The 22,330-nt window shown below is 37.3% G+C and overlaps 1 protein-coding gene across 17 annotated transcripts in view; it reads left to right on the forward strand.

The window, feature by feature from the left end:
• The window catches only part of LOC144306406 (uncharacterized), a 148,945-nt gene that overhangs the window by 67,876 nt on the left and 58,739 nt on the right, over window positions 1-22,330 (forward strand). For 4 of the 17 annotated variants that reach the window (XR_013373506.1, XR_013373507.1, XR_013373504.1 and 1 more), the window contains exon 3: window positions 5,315-5,406. Coding sequence is in view for 1 of the 17 variants with exons in the window: in XM_077885835.1 (XP_077741961.1) it covers window positions 16,135-16,234; window positions 16,878-17,027 (250 nt within the window). In the remaining 16 variants the exon portion in view is untranslated. Of the gene's footprint in view, window positions 1-5,314; window positions 5,411-16,134; window positions 16,235-16,877; window positions 17,365-22,330 lie in introns of those variants that run through there. The other 13 variants (XR_013373500.1, XR_013373503.1, XR_013373497.1 and 10 more) reach the window with 13 other exon arrangements.

A 22,330-nucleotide genomic window follows, 5' to 3' on the forward strand; every position in this document is an offset into this window, starting at 1 on the left:
GACCAGCATCACCTTAATTCCAAAACCAAAGACCCCACCAAAAAGGGGAATTATAGACCAATATCCCTGATGAACACAGATGCAAAAATTCTCAACAAGATACTAGCCAAGAGGATCCAACAGTACATTAATAAGATTACTCACCATGACCAAGTGGGATTTATCCCCAGGATGCAAGGCTGGTTCAACACTCATAAAACAATCAACGTGATAGATCATATCAACAAGAGAAAAAACAAGAATGATATGATCCTCTCAATAGATTCAGAGAAAGCATTTGACAAAATACAGCATCCATTCCTGATCAAAACTCTTCAGAGTGTAGGGATAGAGGGAACATTCCTCAGCATCTTAAAAGTCATCTACGAAAAGCCCACCGCAAATATCATTCTCAGTGGGGAAATACTGAGGGTCTTTCCCCTAAGATAAGGAATACAACAGGGATGTCCACTCTCACCACTGCTATTCAGCATAGTACTAGAAGTCCTAGCCTCAGCAATCAGGCAACAAAAAGAAATAAGAGGCATTCAAATTGACAAAGAAGAAGTCAAACTCTCCCTCTTTGCAGATGACATGATACTGTACATAGAAAACCCAAAAGACTCCACCCCAAGATTGTTAGAACTCATGCAGCAATTCCGCAGTGTGGCAGGATACAAAATCAATACCCAAAAATCAGTGGCATTTCTATACACTAACAAAGAGACTGAAGAAAGAGAAATTAAGGAGTCAATCCCATTTACAATTGCACCCAAAAGCTTGAGATACCTAGGAATAAACCTAACTAAAGAGATAAAGGATCTATACCCTAAAAACTACAGGACACTTCTAAAGGAAATGAGGAAGACACAAAGAGATGGAAAAATATTCCGTGCTCATGGACTGGAAGAATTAATATTGTGAAAATGTCAATGCTATCTATCTGGGACAGTTTACATGGTTTTTTTGTTTTTTGTTTTTCAGTTTACACATTTAATGCAACCCCTATCACAATATCATGGACTTTCTTCAGAGAATTGGAACAAATAATCTTAAGATTTGTGTGGAATCAGAAAAGACCCTGAATAGCTAGGGGAATATTGAAAAAGAAAACCAGAGTCGGGGGCATCAAAATGCCGGATTTCAAGTTGGACTACAAAGCTGTGATCATCAAGGCAGTGTGGTACTGGCATGAAAAACAGACACATAGATCAATGGAACAGAATAGAGAACCCAGAAATGACCCTCAACTGTATGGTCAACTAATATTTGACAAAGCAGGAAAGAACATAAAGTGTTCTTTATCCACTGGACAAAGAACAGTATCTTCAATAAATGGTGCTGGGAAAATTGGACATCTACATGCAGATGAATGAAACTAGACCATTCTCTTACACCAGACACAAAGATAAACTCAAAATGGTGGAAAGATCTTAATGTGAGACAAGAATCCATCAGAATCCTAGAGGAGAACACAGGCAACACCCTTTTTGAACCTGGCCACAACAACTTCTTGCAAGATACATCTATGAAGGCAAAGGAAACAAAAGCAAAAACGAATTATTGGGACTTCATCAAGACGATCACTGGGGGTTATTCTGTATGTTAGTAAATTGAACACCAATAAAAAAAAAATAAATAAAACAACAATGTGGAAGAAGAAGAAAAAAAAAGATAAAAAGCTTCTGCACAGCAAAAGAAACAGTCAACAAAACTAAAAGACAACCTACAAGGGGAGAAGATATTTGCAAATGATGTATCAGATAAAGGGCTAGTATCCAAGATCTATAAAGAACATATTAAACTCAGCACCCAAGAAACAATCCAGTCATGAAATGGACAGAAGGCATGAACAGAAATCTCACAGAGGAAGACATAGACATGGCCAACAATCAGATGAGAGAATGCTCCACATCACTTGCCATTAGGGAAATACGAATCAAAACCACAATGAGATACCACCTCACACCAGTGAGAATGGGGAAAATTAACAAGGCAGGAAACCACAAATGTTGGAGAGGATGTGGAGAAGGGGAACCCTCTTGCACTGCTGGTGAGAATGTGAAATGGTGCAGCCACTCTGGAAAACTGTGTGGAGGTTCTTCAAAGAGTTAAAAATAGAGTTACCCTATGACCCAGCAATTGCACTGCTGGGGATTTACCCCAAAGATACAGATGCAGTGAAACGCTGGGACACCTTCACCTCGATGTTTATAGCAGCAATGTCCACAATAGCTCAACTGTGGAAGGAGCCTCAATGTCCATTGAAAGATAAATGTATAAATATGTGGTTTATATATACAATGGAATATTACTCACACATCAGAAAGGACGGATACTCACCATTTGCTTCAAAGTGGGTAGAACTGGATGGTATTATGCTGAATGAACTAAGTCAATCAGAGAGGTTTCATTCATTCAGGGAATATAAAAAATAGTGAAAGGGATTAAAGGGGAAAGGAGAGATAATGAGTGGGAAATATCAGAGAGGGTGACAGAACATGAGTGATTCCTAACTCTGGGAAATGAACAAGAGGTAGTAGAAGGGGAGGTGGGTGGGTGGGGGGATGGGGTAACTGGGTGATGGGCACTGAGGGGGGCACTTGATGGGATGAGTACTGGGTGTTATACTATATATTGGCAAATCAAAATCCAATAAAAATATACAAAAAAAAGAAATGACTTTTGGTGAGAATGTGGAGAAAGAGAAACCTCTGAGCACTGTTAGTGGGAATACAAATTGGTCTAACCACTCTGACAACAGTATGTAATTTTTTTAAGAAGTTAGAAATAGAACTACCGTATAATTCAATAATTGTACTACTGGAAGTTTACCTCCAAAATACAAAAACACTAATTTGAAGGGATACATGCACCCCTACGTTTAGCAGTATTATTTACAGTAGCCAAAATACTGAAACAGCCCATGTCCATCAATAGATGAACAGATAAAAAAGAGATGGTACCTATAAAGAATGGCATGTTATTTAGTCAAAAAAGAATGAATCTTATCATTTTCAACAACATGGATGGAGCCAGAGTGTGTAATGCTAAGCAAAATAAATCTGTCAGAGAAAGACAAATCCCATATGGCTTCACTCGTATATGGAATTTAAGAAACAACAAAAATATTGAGCAAACAACAAAAAAGAGACAAACCAAGAAACAGACTCTGAACTACAGAGAACAAACTGATGGTCACCAGAAGGGAGGTGGTGGTGGGGGTAATGGGTGAAATATGTGATGGAGATTAGAGGATGCACTTATCATGGTCAGCATTGAGAAACATATAGAATTTTTGAATCACTATATTGTATACCTTAAACTAATATAACACTGTATGTTAACTATACTGGAATTAAAATAGAAAATAAGAGGATAGCTTGGGTAGCTCGGCAGTTTAGCACCGCCTTCAGCCCAGGGTGTGATCCTGGAGACTCGGGATCAAGTCCCACTTTGGGCTCCCGGCATGGACCCTGCTTCTCCCTCTGCCTGTGTCTCTGCCTCTTTCTGTGTGTGTGTGTGTGTGTGTGTGTGTGTCATGAATAAATAAATAAAATATTTAAAAATAAAAAATAGAAAATAAGAGAAAGAAATACAAAGCTTTATGAGATATCATTCAAGAAATTATATGCTAACAAATTGGATAACCTAGAAGAAATCAATATATTCCTAGAAACATACAATATTATAAACTGAATCAGGAAGAAATAAAAAATATGAGCAGATTGATTTCTTGTAACAAAGCTGAATCAGTAATCAAAATTCTTTGAACAAAGAAAACTCCAGAGTAATAGATTTTGGTGTATTCTACCAAATATTTAGGCAAGAATAAATAATTATTCTTCTCAAACTTTTCAAAAAAAAATAGGTGAAGGAATACTCCCAAAATTCATTCTACAAGGCTAGCATTATCCTGATACCAAAACCAGAAAAGCACATTACCAAAAAAAAGCAAGAAAATTACAGACCAATATTTCTGATAAACATACATGCAAAAATTAGCAAACTGAGTTCAACAATACTTGAAAACAGTCATTTACTGTAATCAAGTAGGATTTATTCCAGGGATATACAAGGATGGTTTAATATCATCAAATCAATCCACATGATATACCACATTAACAAAATGAAGGGTAATAGCCATGTGATCATATCAACAGATGAAACAAAAACATTTGACGAAATTCAAGATCTATTCATGGTAGAAAAACAAACAAAAAACAACCTCTCAGTGAAAAGAGTACAGAGGAAACATACTTTAAAATGTTAAAGGCCAATATAACAAACCGAAATATAACACCAGACAATAGCGAAAAGCCAAAAGCTTTTTATTTAATATGGGAACAAGACAAGGATGTCCATTATCACCACTTTTACTCAACACAATATTGGAACTCTTAGTCACAGCATCAGACAAAAAACAGAAATAAAAGTCATCCAAATTAGTAAGGAAGAAGTAAATCTGTCACAATCTTCAGATTACATAGTTCCACATACAGAAAACCCTAAGACTTCACACACACACAAAAAAACTTATTAGAAAAAATGCATTTAGTAAAGTTGGAGATACAAAGTTAATATACAGAAATCAGTTATATTTTTATACTATAACAAACTAGGAGAAACTAACATGAAGAAACAATCCAATTTATCATTGTTTTAAGAGTAAAATACGTAGGAGTATTTAACCAGTAAGTGAGAGACCTGTAAATTAATGATAAAACACTCATGAATGAAATTGAAGATGACATAAATAAATTGAGAGGTACGCCATGAACCTGAATTAGAATATACTTATTCTGTCCATATTGCATTGTCTATTCCAATTCCTATCCAAATACCAATAGCATTTTTTCCCAACAGCATTTTTCATAGAATTGGAATATTCCAAATTTTGTATGTACACACAAAAGAGCCTGAATAACCAAAGTAATCTTGAGAAATAAAAAAATAAATGAAGTATCACAGAACTCAAGCTAAACTACAGTTTTAGTACTCAAAACAGCATGGTACTGGTACAAAAATAGACACACAGATCAGTGAAACAAAGAGCCCAGAAGTAAACTCACATATCTGTTGATTTAATCTAGGACAAATAAGGCAAGAATATACAATAGGCAAAATACAGTTTCTTCAATAAATGGTGTTAGGAAACCTGGACAGTTATATGCCCACAAATGAAAATAGATCACTTTCTCATACCATATACAAAAATAAACTCAAAATGGATTAAAGAACTAACTAAGATTTTATAAAATTCCTACATGAAAATATAGGCTGTAAATTCTTGAACATAAATCTTAGCAATATTTTTTGAATATGTTTTTTACAGGCAAAGGAATAAAAGCAAAAATAAACAACTGAGACTACATTAAAAAAAAAAAGTCTTTTCACAGTGAAGGAAACCATCAACAAATTGAAAAGGCAAGTACTATCCAGGAAAAGATATTTGCAAATGATATATCAGATAAGGGGTGAATTTCCAAAATATATAAAGAATTCACACAATACCACCGAAAGACAAATAAACTGATTTTAAAATCAGCAGAGGACATGAATAAACATTTTTTACAAAGATATGTGGATATGCCAATAGGCACATGAAAAAATACTTGACATCTGTAATTGTCAAGGAAATGCAAATCAAAATAATAATGAAATATCCTCACTGCTTTCAGAATAGCTAGTATCAAATACATAAGAAATAACCAGTAATTCTGAGGATGCACACAAAAGTGAACCCTATTGCACTATTGATAGGAATATAAATTGGTTCAGTCCCTATGAAAACTGTGTGAAAATTCTTCAAAAAATTAAAAATAGAAATACCTAATGACTGAGTTAATTCCACTTCTGGGTATTTATCCAAGGAAAATGGAAGCCCTGGTTCCAAAATACCTGTGCATCCATATGTTTATTGAAGCATTATTTACAACAGCCACGATACAAAAGCAACATAAATGTCCATTGACAGATGAATGATTAAAGAGGTGGTATATATATATACCAAATGGAATATTGCTCAGCCACAAAAATGAAGTGTTGGCATTTGCCACATATGGATGGACCTATAGTGTGTTATACTAAATAAGTCAGAGAAAGACAAAGACCATAAGATTTCCCTTGTATATAAAATCTAAAAACCAAAACAAATGAACAAAACAGAAACAGTATCATAATACAGAGACCTCTTGTGGTTGTCAGAGGGTGGGGGTGTGGTATGGGCAAGATAAGTAAAGGGGATTAAGATGCACAATATTGTAGATATAAAAATAAATAAGTCCTGGGGATGTAAAGTACAATGGACATATAGTCAATATTATTGTAATAATTTTGTATGGTAATAGATAATAACTAAACTGGCAATTGTTTCATAATATAAATGTTAAATCACTATGTTGTACATGTGAAATTAATGTAATACTGTATGTCAACTATACTTCAATTTTTTTTAAAAAAGCCAGTATGTTACTGGCATAAAAATCAACACATAAATCAATAGAACAGAATGGAGAGCTTGGAAATAAACCCATGCATTCACAATCAACTAATATTTGACAAAGGAACCAAGGACATTCAAAGGGGAAATGATAGTCTCTTCAACATATGATGTTTGGAAAACTAGAGAATATATGCAAAAAGATTAAATTGGACACCTAATTACACCACTCACATAAGTTAACTCATGGATTAAAGGCTAAAACATCAGACCTAATACTGTAAAATTCCTGGAAGAAGTTCTTTGACATTGGTCTGGGTAATGGTTTCTTGAATATGATACCCAAAGCACAAACAATGAAAGCAAAAATCAGTAAATGGTCTATAACAAACTAAAAACCTTATTCATAGTGATGGTACCAACATGGCAACATAGGTCATTACTGATTTCACCTCCCCCTATAAGAAGAATAAACAACTATTAATGAAAAAGACACAAATAAGAAAATTTTAGAACATGGGGTGAGGTCAAAGCATCCCTTGAACCATGGAGACCAAGACAGATTCCATTAGAAGATCTAGATAAGCAGCTACTTATCTGACCACATTTCCCCCACCCCATGCTGATGCAGCACCTCACGGGGAAGTCTCCATTGAGCTTATGGTTCCTACAAGTGGGAGAAGAGAGCCTAGAGTGGACATTTAACTCCCCCATCATTGTGGGTCACTTTTTGGGAGTTCCCAGCCCTACCTGACCAGAAAGGCTATTCAGAACACTTAAAAACTAGATAGCTCAGCAACACTGGAGCACAGAGTATTGCAAGTGGAGATAATTGTCTGTAGTGTAATGCCATTGGCACCATGCAGCAAGGAAACCTGAGAAATAGTTCATCCTAAGTAAAGACCACAAAGAGCCTTTCCAGGCTTTGAGTGATTCCTCTACTCTATCCAGTCAGGGAAGCTAATTCATAGCCACAACCCACCTACTAATGAGTTTAGTTTCCAGTTCCTACCTGACCAGAAACACTCAGAAAGGTACTCGGAGTGAGTTCCCTCATTCCACCTAGACAGGGAAGCTAATTCAGAATGTCCTGACTGATAAGAAATTCTGGCCAGAACACCTGAAATCTATGTAGCACAGCATCACTCTACGATGCAGACTAATCATCCACAGAGCAAAAACCCATGGCTTCATTTGGCCAGAGAACTTGGGGGAGCAGGTCTTGAGTGAAGATCATGAAGAAAGACCTTTTGTAGGCTTGGAATTGGTTCTCCAGCTTCATGTACACAGGGAAGCTAATTAACAACTTCACTGTTTGGTGTAGCTCTTAATCCCTCCTGATCAGAAAGCTTGGCTAGATCACCTGAAAGCTATGTAGCTCAACAAGGCTTAAGCAGAGAGAACAGCACTTAGATCTGATTGTCTGCAGAGAAAAGCCAGTGGCACTGTTCACTCTGGGAACTTGGGATGTCAAGACCACAAATAAAGAGTCTTTCTGGCCTGGCCTACAGTTTTTCCATTCCTCCCCAGCATGGAGACTATTTAGTAGTCCTGCCTATACTGAATATAGCCTTCAGCTTGCCCAACCAGGGAACTTAAACAGGAAACAAAGAGCCCTGCTTGTGGCATTGTGAACAGAGTTCACAGCCCTGTCTGGAGAGCAAAACCAATGGCCCCATCTGGCCATGGTATTCAGTGCAGTCTTTCCTGATTCAGGAGCTTCAAACAATGGGCCATGCTGACTCTGGGGCCTGTCCTGCTGATCTACAAGGGCAAGGAAGATCATTCATGGACCCACACAATGCTGAGTTTAGTACTCAGTCCTTACCATCTAGTAAATCTGACCAAAAAAACCCAGGCAACTGTGAAGCCTATCCTAAAGCGTGTTTGGGAAGGGCACCAAGCCAGCAGTTCTATTCAGTTTTTCTTAGCCACTGGCAGACTCCCTTCACCTCAACTCAAGCAGTGGCCCTATCCAAAAATAAACCCATTTAGCAAGCTCCACCCACTCAAAGATGTTATCTTCTGACATATTCAGAAATCCAAACTGAGATGACTGCTCAGAACTGTCCACGAAAGCAAAACTGTGAATTCTGAAAGAGGAGATTGCTTATTCAAATGTGTAGACACCATCATAAGGAATCAAAGATCATGAAAAAATCTGGTAACATGACACCACCAAAGAAAACTAATAAAACTCTAATAACTGAGATGAAGATCTATAAGATGGTCAAAGAATTTAGAGTAATCTTTTAAAAGAAATTTAGTGAGCTACAAGAGCACACAGACAACTAAATGAAATTAGGAAAATCATGCATGAGAAAATGATAAGTTAAACAAAGAAATGGAAACTACCAAAAACAAAAGAACAAAAAGAAAACAGGGGTCCTAGACTTAAAAAGTACATTGACTGAAGAATTCAATGGAGAACTTCAAAACAGGCTTGTCTGTGTAGAAGAATCAATGATCTATAAGATAGAATATTTGAAATTATCATAGGAGCAAAAACAACAAGAATGAAAAAAGCCTATTGGACTTATGAGACAGAATGAAAAGAAACAGTATGCATATTATGAAAATTCCAAAGGAAAAAAGAAAGAACAAAGTATTTTTTTAAGATTTTATTTATTTATTAATGAGAGACACAGAGAGAGATAGGCAGAGACATAGGCAGAGGGATAAGTAGGCTCCATGCAGGGAGCCCGATGCAGGACTTGATCCTGGGACACCAGGATCACGCCCTGAGCTGAAGGCAGACACTCAACTGCTGAGCCATCCAGGCATCCCAGAAAGTATTTTTAAAGCAATAATGTCTCCCATGTTCTGTGTCCCTCCCTGATCATGGGAGACTCCTAACTCTGGGAGATGGGCTGGGGGTGGTGGAGGGGGAGGTGGGCCGGGGGTGGGGGTGGCAGGGTGGTGGGCACTGGGGGTGCTTGATGGGATGAGCACTGGGTGTTATTCTATATGTTGGCAAATTGAACACCAATAAAAAATAAATTTATATATATAAAAAATAAAGCGATAATGTTTGAAAACCTCCCAAAATTTGGGAGGAATAAATATCCTAATCCAAGAGGTTTAACTGATTTCAAATAGGGTGAGCCTGATTAGGGCTACACTGAGGCATAATATAATTAAATTGTTAAGAGGCAAAGACAATTCTGAAAGCAACAAAAGAGAGAAGTTGCAAACACAAGAATTCCCATAGGACACTGGTGAATTTCTCAACAAAACTTTTCAGGTCAGAAGGGAATGGAATGATATATTTAAAATATTGAAAGGAAAAATAATAGTCGACTGTTAATTCTATGCCTGGTGAAGCAGCCCTTCAGAAATAAAGGAGAGATAAAACCTTCTATGAACAAACAAAAGCAGAGGGAGTTTATCACCTGTAGACCTGCATTATCAGAATTTCAAGAGTGAAGGGTTTAAGATTTTATTTATTTGAGAGAGAGAGAGAGAAATTGAGAGAGACAGAGAGAGCATGATATGGGGCTTGATCTTGGGGCCCCAGGATCATGACCTTAGCCAAAGGCAGATACTCAACTGATTGAGTCACCCAGGCACCCACAAAAAGTCAATTTTTAAGTGGTAGTAAAAGGATGATAATTAACATCGTAAAAACACAGTAAGATTTTGTAAAACTTGGTAATGGTAGATATAAGCAGAGTTAGATTCTATAATATAGTAATGGTGTTGTGAATTAAGTCACTTACCACTGTAGCTTAACCAATGCAGCAAAAATAACTATAACAATAAGCTGTTATTAAATACACAATATTAAAAAATTGCAAGCTGTAACATCAATAATCTAAAATGTGAGGGGGAGAAGTGTCAAGTTTAAAAATGATTTTTCACTTGTTATTTAAAATATGGTATTATACTTTGAATATATTTTATATGAACTTGATGATAATTATGAGAACAGAAAACATATATTGATCTGTATTCCAGGTTCCTGACACAGAGCTTCCAAACCCTTATAATACCCTGAGTGATAACAGCACTAGGGGCATTTTTTGTTCTAATATTTGGTCTGTGACCCCAGCCCAGGTCCTGACAGAGAGGTTCTGAACTCTTATAATTTCCTAGGTGATAGGAATGTTTTTTGTTCTACTGAGAAAACTTTGGGTGGGTTTCTGGATGAGTCCCAGATAATGGTTGGTCACTGGAGAAAACAAGCCAAGATTAGGAGCTAGGTATTTTTAGTCCTGTTCTCTCTACTTCAATTATCTTGAGAAGGGAGAAAGCCTATAAATGAAGTTAATGATCAATCATGCTTATATGATACAGTTTCCATAAAAAAATTGGATATAATGGAAAGCAAAGAGCTTTAGTTTGGTGAACACATCCACTCCAAGCAGGTGATTCACCCTAACTGCACAAGGACAGAAGCCCCTGTGCTAGTGACTCCCACAGATTTTGTCCTACATATATCCTCAACTGGCTGATTATGAGGATATGATGATACAGCCTCACGTGTATCCTTTGATTTATCCTTTTTTTTTTAACAAAAAGGAGATTTTATTTATTTATTCATGAAAGATACACAGAGAGAGGCAAAGACATAGACAGAGGGAGAAGCAGGCTCCCTGTGGGGAGCCTGATGCAGAGCTCAATCGTGGGACCCCAGAATCACACCCTGAGCTAAAGGAAGATGCTCAACCACTGAGCCACCCAGGAGTCCCTTGATTTATCATTTAATAAACTGATAAATGTATTTCCTTGAGTTTCTGTGAGCTGCTCTGGCTGATTAATCAAACTAGGGGAGGGATCATGGGAGCCCCTAATTGATAGCCAACTTGGACAGTAGTTCTAGGAAACCTGGGGCCTGCAGTAGCAACTAACATCTCAAGAGGCCCTGGAGAACTTTCATGGGACTGAGACTTTAACTTGTGGGACTTGACACTATCTCTAGGTAGGTAGTGTCAGAATTGATTTAAATTGTAGGATTCTCGGCTGATGTCACAGAGAACTTCTTGGTAGATGTTTATAATTGGGTCTTAGAATCATTCCAATAACCACAAAAGAAAAAACATGTAGTGATTACACAAAACCTAATAAAGAAGTAAAGCCTATCAATACCAGAAGACATCAAAACACAGAGACAGTTGGATGTGAAACAAAGAACAAGTAATCTACAAAATGGCCAGAAAACAATTAAAAATGCAATAGTAACTTTTTACCTATCTGTAATTACTTTAAAGACAAATGGATTAAATTCTTCAAAGGACATGGCTGAATGGATTAAAAAAAACAATATGTTACCTACTTCAGCTTTAAAGAGATATATATACTGAGAGTAAAGGAATAGAAAAAGAGATTTCACGGAAATGGTAACCAAAAAAGTATGGGTAGTTACAATTATAGCAAGCAGAATAGACTTTAAAAGCAATAAAGTTGTAAAATTGTAAAGGTCATGATAGCATATGGGTCAACTTATCAAGAATATAGAACAACTGTAAATATTTATGCATCCAGTTAAATATATAAGGTAAAAACTAAGAGTTAATAGGAGAAATAAATAGCAATACCATAATAATTGAGAATGGGATATTAAAGTCCCCAACAATTAATAGATTACCCAGACAGGGAATCAATGAAATAACAGCAGATGTGAATAATACTATAAATCAAATGAACCTAAGAGGCCTATGCAGAAACTCACTGACACCAGCACATGGAATATGTCCTAGAATAGACCATATGTTATGCCACAAAACAAGGCTTAGCAATTTAAAAAGATTAAATGATACCAAATTCTTCTCTGAACAGAATAGTATGAAACTTGAAATCAATAACAGGAAGAAAATTGTAAAAATTTCATACAGACATGGAAATTAACACCCTCCTGAACAACCAATAGATCAAAGATGAAGTTGAAGAGGTGTTAGAGGGTCTTGAGACAAACCAAAATGGAAACAAAACAAACCAAATCTACTGGGTTGCAGCAAAAGCAGTCTTAAGATGGAATTTCACAGCAATAGATACCTACATTAAGAAACAAGAAAGATCTCAAATAAAGTAACTCTATACCTCAAGGAATCAGGAAAAAAGATAAATTGAATCCAAAGTTAGCAGAAGGAGAGGAATAATAAACAGGAGAGTAGAAATAGAGGGAAATAATAGAAAAGATTAACCAAAGTAACAGTTAATTCTTTGAAGACATAACTGACAAAATTTTAGCTAAACTGAAAACAGGTCCCAAATCAACAATTATAAATGAAACAAACAAACAAACAAACAAAAGACATGACAACTGATACCACAGATTTAAAAAGATAACATGAACAACTCTATGTCAACACACTGGACAACTTAAAAGAAGTACAAATATTCTTCAAAATATACAACCTCCAAAACTAAATCAGAAATAAGCAGAAAATCTCAGCAAATCATTAATAGTAAGGAGATTGAATTTATCATATAAAATCTCCCAAGGAAGAAAAGTCCAGAACCACATGGCTTCACTGGTGAATTCACCGCTAATCCTTCTCAAAGTCTTCACAAAAAATAACAAAAATTAGAAAAAGCTTCAGGACTCATTTTCCATGACCAGCACTACCCTAACCAAAGCCAGAAAAAAATACTATAGGTCAATATTCCTAATGAATATCAATGCAAATATTCTCAACAAAGTGTTAGTTAACTGAATTCAGCAGCATGTTAAAAGGATCATTTGCCAAAATCAAGTGGGATTTATCCACAGAATGCAAGGACACAAATTAATCAACATGATACATCACATTAACAGGATGAAAGAAGAAAAAACCATGGCAACAGATGCCAAAAATATTGTCAAAATTTAACATCTACTTATGGCAATATGTTTTAACAGATTAGGTATAGAAAGAACACTTCTTAACACAATAGATGCCATATAGGACAAACCCAAAGCTAACATACTTAAAGGTTAAAGGTGGAAAGCTCTTTCTATAAAAACAAGACCAAGAAAAATGAACTCACTCTCACCACTCTTATTCAACATAGTACTGGAAGTCCCAGACACAGCAATCAAGCAAGAAAAATAAAGAAAAGGCATTATAATTGGAAAGGAAGAAGTAAAATTATCTCTATTTACAGGTAATATAATTTTATATATAGAAAATTTTCACATCTCCACCAAAAAAGCTGTTAGATCTAATTGACAAATTCAGTAAAGTTGTAGAACAAAATTTTAAAAAAATTAAAATATAAAATTGCCGACAAATCGGTAGTGGTTTTATAGAGTAACAATGAGTTATATAAAAAAAATTTTTTTAAAGATCCTCTTTACAAAGCATCAACAATAAAATACTTAAGAAAAAATTTAACTAAGAAGCTAGAAGATCTGGAAAGACACATCCTCATAACTGGTTTTTGAAAATCAGTGGGGATTATCTTTGGGAACTTTAAAAATCAGCAGGCTTAACTCTGGAAGTGCTGGAGGGTAATAGAAAACTGAATTTCTATCCTTGAAGAGCCAGCATAATCAATAAGTTGGCCAGAGGCACAGCACAGAAGCAGTAGTTAAAGTACCTGGAGTGTCTGTAGAGATTTATTGACTAATTTAAGAACATGTGCTAAAGGAGCAGTGATCTTCAGGAGATTTCTCCTAAAACAAAAGTGTTGGTAGATATCATTTTTCCTTTTTACCCAGATAGCTGGGCACTTATAGGAGCCATCAGTAACACCCTTCATGTGCCTTGGTAGCACTGCTTGCCCTGCTCCAGTGTTGGATGATAACTCATCCCAACCAAACTGTCTGACTTAAAGCAGGGCACATGGAGCCCACACAGGGGACAGCCCTGAAATGCCTGGTTCTGATGACTATAGAGGGATTGTGCTATGGGGGCACCATAGAATCTCTTTTACACAATGCCACTACTTTCAAGACCAGGAGATGTAGATGACCTACCTAATATACAGAAACAAGCACAGGGAGTTAGATAAAATGAGATAAAAGAATATGTCCTAGATGAAAGAACAAGACTAAATCACAATAAAAGAGCTAAATGAAATGGAGATAAACTATATGCCTGATAAAGAATTCAAAGTAATGAAAAGCAACAAAGCTCAGTAGCAAAAGGAAAAATAAAAAATGAGAATAAGATAAGGGAACTCAGTGACATCATCAAATGTAATAACATTTGCCTTATAGAGATCCCAGAGGACAAAGAGGTGGAGTACAGAAATCCTATTTGAAGAAATAACAGCTGAAAAACTTCCCAAATCTGGGGAAAGAAATGTTGAAGCCCAGGAATTACAAAGTAGCCCAAACAAGATGAATCCAAGGAGGTCCATATCAATATACATAAAAAATTAAAAAGGCAAAAAATTGATAAAAAGAAAATTTGAAAAGTAGCCACAGAATAGAAAAACATTACATATCTTGGCTTCCATGGTAGGGAAAGCCCATAAGGTTATCAGGTGATTATTCCGCAGAAAATTTGCAAGCCCAAGAGAGTGGCATGATATATTCAAGATGCTAAAAATCCACAACTATATAGTAATCTATGACAAAGGAGGGGAGAATATATGAAGGGAAAAGACAGCCTTTTCATAATATGGTGGTAGAAAACCTGAACAACTACCTGAAAAGTATGAAACCGGATCGCTTTCTCACATCACTCTCTAAATACGCTTTTTTGCCATTTATTTTATTAAAGCATAGTTAACATAATATTTCAGATGTACAACCTATTGATCTGACAATTCTATATATTATACAGTATTCACCATAAGTGAAGTCACTATAGAAAGTTATTAGAATGTTATTGACTATACTCCTATGGGGTACTTTTCATCTCTGTGACTTAGTTTATAACCGGAAGGCCCTACATCTCAGAGGAGTGGGTTAGTAGGGAGAGCAAGGAGGCCCAATTTCTGGAATGGGTGTGGTCTAGGTGGTGTTTGCAGCCTGCTCAGTCATCAACCTACATGAAGTCCCAAAGAAAGAAGGGCACAGCTCCAGAGGGACCTAGATCTCAGACGGTGAAATTTCTAAGAGCAAGGACCATGAAAACACAACACCATTGTCTTTGTGTTCCCAATGTCTGGCACAGAGATGCCCTCAATCAACGTTGACTGAATCAATGAATATAGGCAACCAACTCCCTTCCTGAAAAATTGGACATCTATACTACTTCTTTTATTCTTTGCTGAGATTTTGGTTGACCCAGTTCTTTTGGGAGACCATCTTTCCTTCCTGCTCTTGGACTATAGGAGCTTAACTCCAGGAATTTTAATTTCTCTCTAGTTTTCCATCCCTTCCGTCTTTTTTTTATTTCAATGAGTTTGAAATTGATACATTACCTGTAACCAAAAGAAAATATACTTTTGTTTTGTTTGGAATTATTTACAATGGGCAGATGTCATAAAACATTTTTAAAAATAATAAACAAGTTATTCTTGTATAACTGGTTAAAAGCATCCTTCACCTCTAGTTGTGATAAACAATGGGGCAGTCTAGAGTTGTAAACTGGGATTCAGACATCATTTCTCCCACCTTTGTGTGCTTATGAACATGTGGTTTAGTTTTTTATGCTTCACTGTCCTAAATAAATGACAGGAGCAAATGCATTAAAGAGTGGCATATAGGTAGGGGAGAGACACATGCACAGCTAATGAAGCTCTTCTTCGAGGGTAATTAATGAGATATATAACACTCTGACCATCTTGTCCTGATGTCCCTGAAACTAGTCCCTAAAATGTTCATTTTTTTTCATAAGGGAAGGTAGCCCTTGTCCTGACTCCTTATGTAGGACTGTGCGAAGAGGCTCCCTCTCAGTAAGACCTACTCAGCCTAGAGACAGCTGTGCCATTTGGGAGGTGAGTGCAGTCAAGCCAAGGGAGGCCTGAGGTTTGTTTCCTGATCCCTCTGAACTCCCATGTGAGGTGGATCCTGGATGGAGGTCCAGAGAACCTGCTTTGGGAGTTTTTGCAAGGAGAATTGAAGTACTCAGCTGCAGAGGTTAGGATGGGTCCCTGGGCCTGGAGAGTGGTTGGAGGCCTTTGCAGGTGTCTGAGGACTATGAAAGCCCAAGTCATCCAGGAAGGAGATCCAACCTCTGAGTAAATGGAGAAATAGATCAGCATCCACCAGAGCTAGCTAAGGATGTGGGTGGGGGGCAAGGAGACAATGCACCAGAGACCAGACTCAAAAGACCTTTAAAGACCTGACTCTTCTCTGTACTATAATACAGAGCCCTCAGCTCATATGCCTGAGGAAGGGAAGTGGGCAAAGGGGACCTATTAGTTAGGGTCCTCTAGAGAAACAGAACCAGTAGGAGATAGCTCTCTCTGTGTATCTGTGTCTCTCTTAGTCTCTCTTCCTGCTATCTACAGTTAGCTAGCTGGAGACCCAGGAGAGCCAATGGTGTAGTTCTGATTCTGAAGGTAAGAGAAGACTGATGTCCTGCTCAAAGAGGCAGAGAGAGTGCAAATTTTCTCTTATCCAGTCTTTTTGTTCCAGTCAGGTATTTATTGGATTGGACGAGGCCTCCCCAGAAATCTGCTCTCCCCAGTCTGCCGACGAGATCGTAATCTCATCCAGAAACACCCTCACAGACACACCAAGAATAATGTTTCACCAAATCTCTGGGTGCCCTGTGGCCCCATCAAGGTAGCACATAAAATTAGCTATATCACAGGGAGCCATCAAGAAACAGAAGTTCTCCTAAAAGAGATAGAATATTAGCTGAAGGGGCTATTTACATGATCAGATTGGATTATATTTAATCAATATTGGAGATTTAATTTTTTTCTTTTCATCCCACTGACTAGATGGAGGGAATAGATAAATGCTAAGAAAATAAAATTTACATTTTCTCAGCATCTTCAGTCACAGATAAAGATTTATTATGTGTGGTCACACTATTAATGTTCTGTTGTCTTGGATTTTTCCATACAAACATATATCACGGACAGCTTTCTGGACTAATAAATATAGTTCTCCCTAGAAGTCATTTTTAATATTTGTTTATTATTTCATGGTCTATAAATACCACAATTTGAATACCCAGTTTCCTATTGATGGACATTTAGGTTGTTTCCAATTTTTCGCTTTTATACGAAATGCTGTGATGAACATCAATGAAGAGGATTTTAATACACACAGTTCACCCCCCCCAAAAGCTTTCTGATTCCCAATAGCTTGTTTTGTTATATTACCGAGAAAAGTAATTTGCATTTATTCTTCATACATGAGAGTTTGGGAGTAGAATGAATAGGAATTTGACAAGGAATTTGTAAATGGCTGTGGGGATGCACAGAAATGGGGCCTGTACACATCCCACCACTTGTCCCTGCCCAACCACTACCACACTGGCAAGATAATGGAGCATGAGGTGGTGATCATTCATGCCTTTCAGAAAATGCTGTTTGCCTGCCACACACGGGGTTTCCACTCTGTCCTTGTCATACTAGACTTCTATGGGCTCTCTTGGTTGCTGACAGGGAGGCAAGAGGGTAAGGCTATGCAGGAGGCATGCTTCTGCCTTCCTATGAGATAATGAACTGGAGGAGGCAGGAGAAGCTGGGGCCATCTGAAGAATGGCCAGCAGTCCTATCTAAACCATCCAGAGTGCAGGCTGCCATGGGCGAGCTCTGTTTATCGAGAGCCGCATGTTCTCGATTGCAGGCTACTGCATGGCTTCAATTAGACTTTTTGACTGATGGCCAGTTTAATGAGCCTATTTACAGAGGGTCATTCAACATGGCAATTACACCTATAAATCTATTTGCAGCAGGACTTGAATAACCTTCTGCACATAGCTCTGTATAAAACTGCTGTCTGATTAATTAACATTAATTTCCCCGCCGTATGGAACCAGCTGCAGTTGGTGTGAACGCTTCCAGCTTCTCTCTGCAGGCCCTGTGTGAATGGCAGGGGTTCTCTAGATGGGGGGGCATTTCAGGGGCTGGGGGTGGGGAAGGCTGATCATCATGTATTTGCTATTCCAAAGAAGTTCTTGGTTTTTCTTCTATCCCTCCGTTCTTTCTCTGGGCCGATTTGATTGATGTTTCGGGGCAGTGTCATATATAGGGGGCAAAATTCAATTAATTGGATATGAAATATTTATAACCCTGCTGTATGTGTCTATCAGAGAAGAGCCCTTAATAGATCTTCTCATTAGTATGAGCTGGTGACTCATTTTTCTGCTTTCACAGTCATTTGGAATTAAAATCCAATTAATCTAATATCCCTGTGAATGTTATTAAATTATTGGAAAAACTGCATTCAGGAGATAGGGTGAGGGGAAGAAGCTGGCCTCATGGGCACTCATTTCCTCTCTGCAAAGCACACAATGCTGAAGGGACCAGCCCCCTTCCTTTGGGCTCTTTTAGCATTTGGGTTGTGTCTACACTTGGCAAATAAAGCACAGGATTATGAATCAGGGGCTTTTAGCTGCCAATATGGATACTGCCAAAGCTCATACCACCACCACCACCATCACCACCACCAGAAACCAGGTTCTGAAACTGCCAAAGCATTTGTAAGATTGTCATTAACTTAAAAGGTAAGATTTTGCACTGTTTTAAGTAGCTCTAGAGGAATCTCTTTAAGGTGGAAGCAGTATGGAGAATAAAGAGTAATCAGAAGCTCCCAGGGTCTAGGATACTGGGTTTTATGAGTTCTTAATCTGGGTACCTTGTAAAAAAGTAATAGCAGTCTATGATTTCATAGGAATGGCAAGTAGAACAAAAAGACTCTTCCTAGTATTTCAAAAAACAAGGACCATTGTTATCATTAACAGATTTCCATGTCATGTGACATTTTGTTTGTCCAGCGGTTCTGGGGGTGCTTGAAATTTATGCATTTTTTTGGGAAGGGGAAGAGGAGAAGATGCTGCGACGATGGGTGAGCAGGAACTTTGGCAACTGATGGATACTATGAAATTTTCATGCATTATTTGGAGGTTGCAAAATCCAAACTTTAGTTATCACTGTGACAGAATTCTAGGCTTTCAAATTCCTTCCTCCTTGTTCCATCCAATGTTGAAATTGGATAAACATTGAGTTCCTAGTACATGCCAGGCACTGTGCCAGGTGTTACAGTGCTGTATTACTTACACATATTTATAACCAGAAATGTTCCCCAAAAGATGTGGTGATGCAAAAGAATTGGTCCCTGACTTCAGAAGCTTCTAGATAATTTAAAGTATGAGGAGTTAAAAGACTTTGCTAGAAGAGCACAACAAAGAGACCTGGTCAGAGAGAGTTTTCTGGAGGTGGTGAGTGACTGAATATGTTCTGAACTACCAATAGCTTTCTGTAGTATCTTGTTGCTATCCTACACTATAAATTGAGGGATAGGATGGTTTCTTACCTTTCTTACTGCATCTCATCTGAAGTAAGCCCTCTGCTAAAGAATAAGGTGGACACTAGGGACACCTGGGTGGCTTAGTGGTTGAGTGTCTGCCTTTGGCTCAGGTCATGATCCTGGGGTCCTGGGATCGAGTCCTACATCAGGCTTCCCACAAGGAGCCTGATTCTCCCTCTGCCTGTGTCTCTGCCTCTGTCTCTCATGAATAAATAAAAAATTTTTAAAAAAAGAATACAGTGGATACTTGTTACAATTTATTGAAGGAAAGGTTACTTAGCATTTAATTTCTGTAACAAATACTTTTCCAAATGTAATTTATTCCATGGTTTTTCATTTCCTCTTTGTTCTTAGTTCTCAAAAATGGCTTCTCGGATTATAAATGTCACTGGTGGGAGTGTAAATTCATACAACCTCTATGGAGGGCAATTTAGCCCTATCTATTACAATTTATGAATGCATTTACCTTTTTGATTCAACAATTGCATTTTGGGGAGTTATTCTATAGATAAATGTGCACATATGTGAAATTATATATATAAAAAGTTATTCATTACAGTAATGCTTTTAGTAGCAAAAGGTTAGAAACAAGCCAGATGTCTACCATTAAGGGATTAAATAAATTATGGTACATCCATACAACAAAATATTATACAGTTACAAAAAAAGGGAGAATGTTCTTTTATGTACTGATATGAAAAGGTCTTTGAGATACATTAAGTGAAAATGCAAAGTTCAGAACAGAATATATTGTAAACTATCTTTTGTGTTAAAAGAAGGAGGAAAGAAATTTTCTGATTGTACAGGTATAAAGATTTTGAGAGAAAAACTGGTAGGTTTCTCTGGGTGATAATGTGGAATTAGGCAGAGGTTAAAGAAGAGAAACACTCAACTATACTTCAATTAAAGAAAAAAAAAAGGTGAGAAATGTTTTTCATTCTTTTTTTTTTTTTTTTTTTTTGTACTTCAAAGTTTTACTTAAAAGTTAACAGACCGGGGACACCTGGTGGCTCAGGGGTTGGGCACCTGCTTTCAGCTCAGGTCATGATCCCAGGATCCAGAATCGAGTCCCGCATTGGGCTCCCTGTGAGGAGCCTGCTTCTCCCTCTGCCTATGTCGCTGCCTCTGTCTCTCAGTCTGTGTCTCTCATGAATAAATAAATAAATATTTAAAATAATAAATAAAAGTTAACAGACTGTAAAGTTGACTCTTGGGGTATATAGGTCCATGGATTTTATTTATTTATTTAAAAATTTTTTTTACTTATTCATGAGACACACACACACACACACACACACACACAGTGAGGCAGAGACATAGGTGGAGGGAGAAGCAGGCTCCATGCAGGGAGCTGGATGTAGGACTCGATCCCAGGACCCCAGTATAATAACCTGAGCAGATGGCAGACGTGCAACTGCTGAGCCACCCAGGTGTCCCGGTCCATGAATTTTAATACATGGGATCATCATGAAACTACCACCATAGTAAGGATACAGAATAGTTTTATCCTCTCTCAGAATTTCCTCTGTAGTTACACTCAGTGCCCCCAACAACTGGCAACTACTGATCAGTTATCCATCACTATAGTTTTGTCTTTGAGAATATCTTATAAATGGAATATTACACATAATCTTTTGAGACAGCAGAAATATAGACAACTATTTTATTAGTAGGAGGCCTTTGAGATTCAAGCTGTTGTGTGTATAAACAGTATGTCCTATTTGTTACTGAGTAGTTATTTCATGAGATGTTCCATAGTTTATCCATTCACCTGTTGAAAGATGTTTGTTTGGCTTATTTCCATTTTTGGCAATTGTGAATGAAGCTGCTATAAACATGTACATAGGTGTTCTTGTAGGAATGGGTTTTCATTTCTGTAGGGTAAAAACCAAGAAGATGAGTTGCTAGGTGGTGTGGCAAGTGTATATAAACATTTAAAGAGACTGGCAAACTCTCTTCCAAAATAGCTGTCCTTTTTTCCATTCCCTCCAATGATGTATGAACATTCCAGTTGCTTCACATCCTCAACAGTGCTTAGTATGGTCAGTTACTTCAAATTTTAGCATTTTTAATAGGTCATTTTGGTTTTAATTTGAATTTTCCTTCTGGACTATGAGGTGCTTATTTGCCATTTTTAGGTCCTTTGCCATTCTTATTTCTTATATCCTTGGTGAAGTGTCTATTATCTATATCTATAGCTTTAAACACTGTGAATGTATTACTTGAGAATTAATTTTTTAAGATAGTTGCCTTATCTTTAAGGCACCCAAGGCCTATATTCCTTTTTGAGAAGAGATTCTGAGCATGGTAAATAACTGCATAACGACCTGGCATTTTTTCATTTTGAAAGTGAGGGTGATAATCTTTAATCCACTGACACAGAGATGCCTCTCTGGTCACTTACCTTTGCCATGATTACATAGCCTTCCCTTGGTCCCATAGTTGTTGATCCAAGAGCTAAAACCAAAACTTAAATCTTGGGTTTTGATACCCTGGTCAGGACACAGACCCTGTGAACTTCCCTGCTTCTGATTGTGGTGCCAAAACCCTTAGAGGAGTGGAGCTTTGGTCCAGATACATGTAGCCATTATTTTGTTTATTTG

This window comes from Canis aureus, chromosome 37, assembly GCF_053574225.1.
Source record: "Canis aureus isolate CA01 chromosome 37, VMU_Caureus_v.1.0, whole genome shotgun sequence".
NCBI lineage: Eukaryota > Metazoa > Chordata > Mammalia > Carnivora > Canidae > Canis > Canis aureus.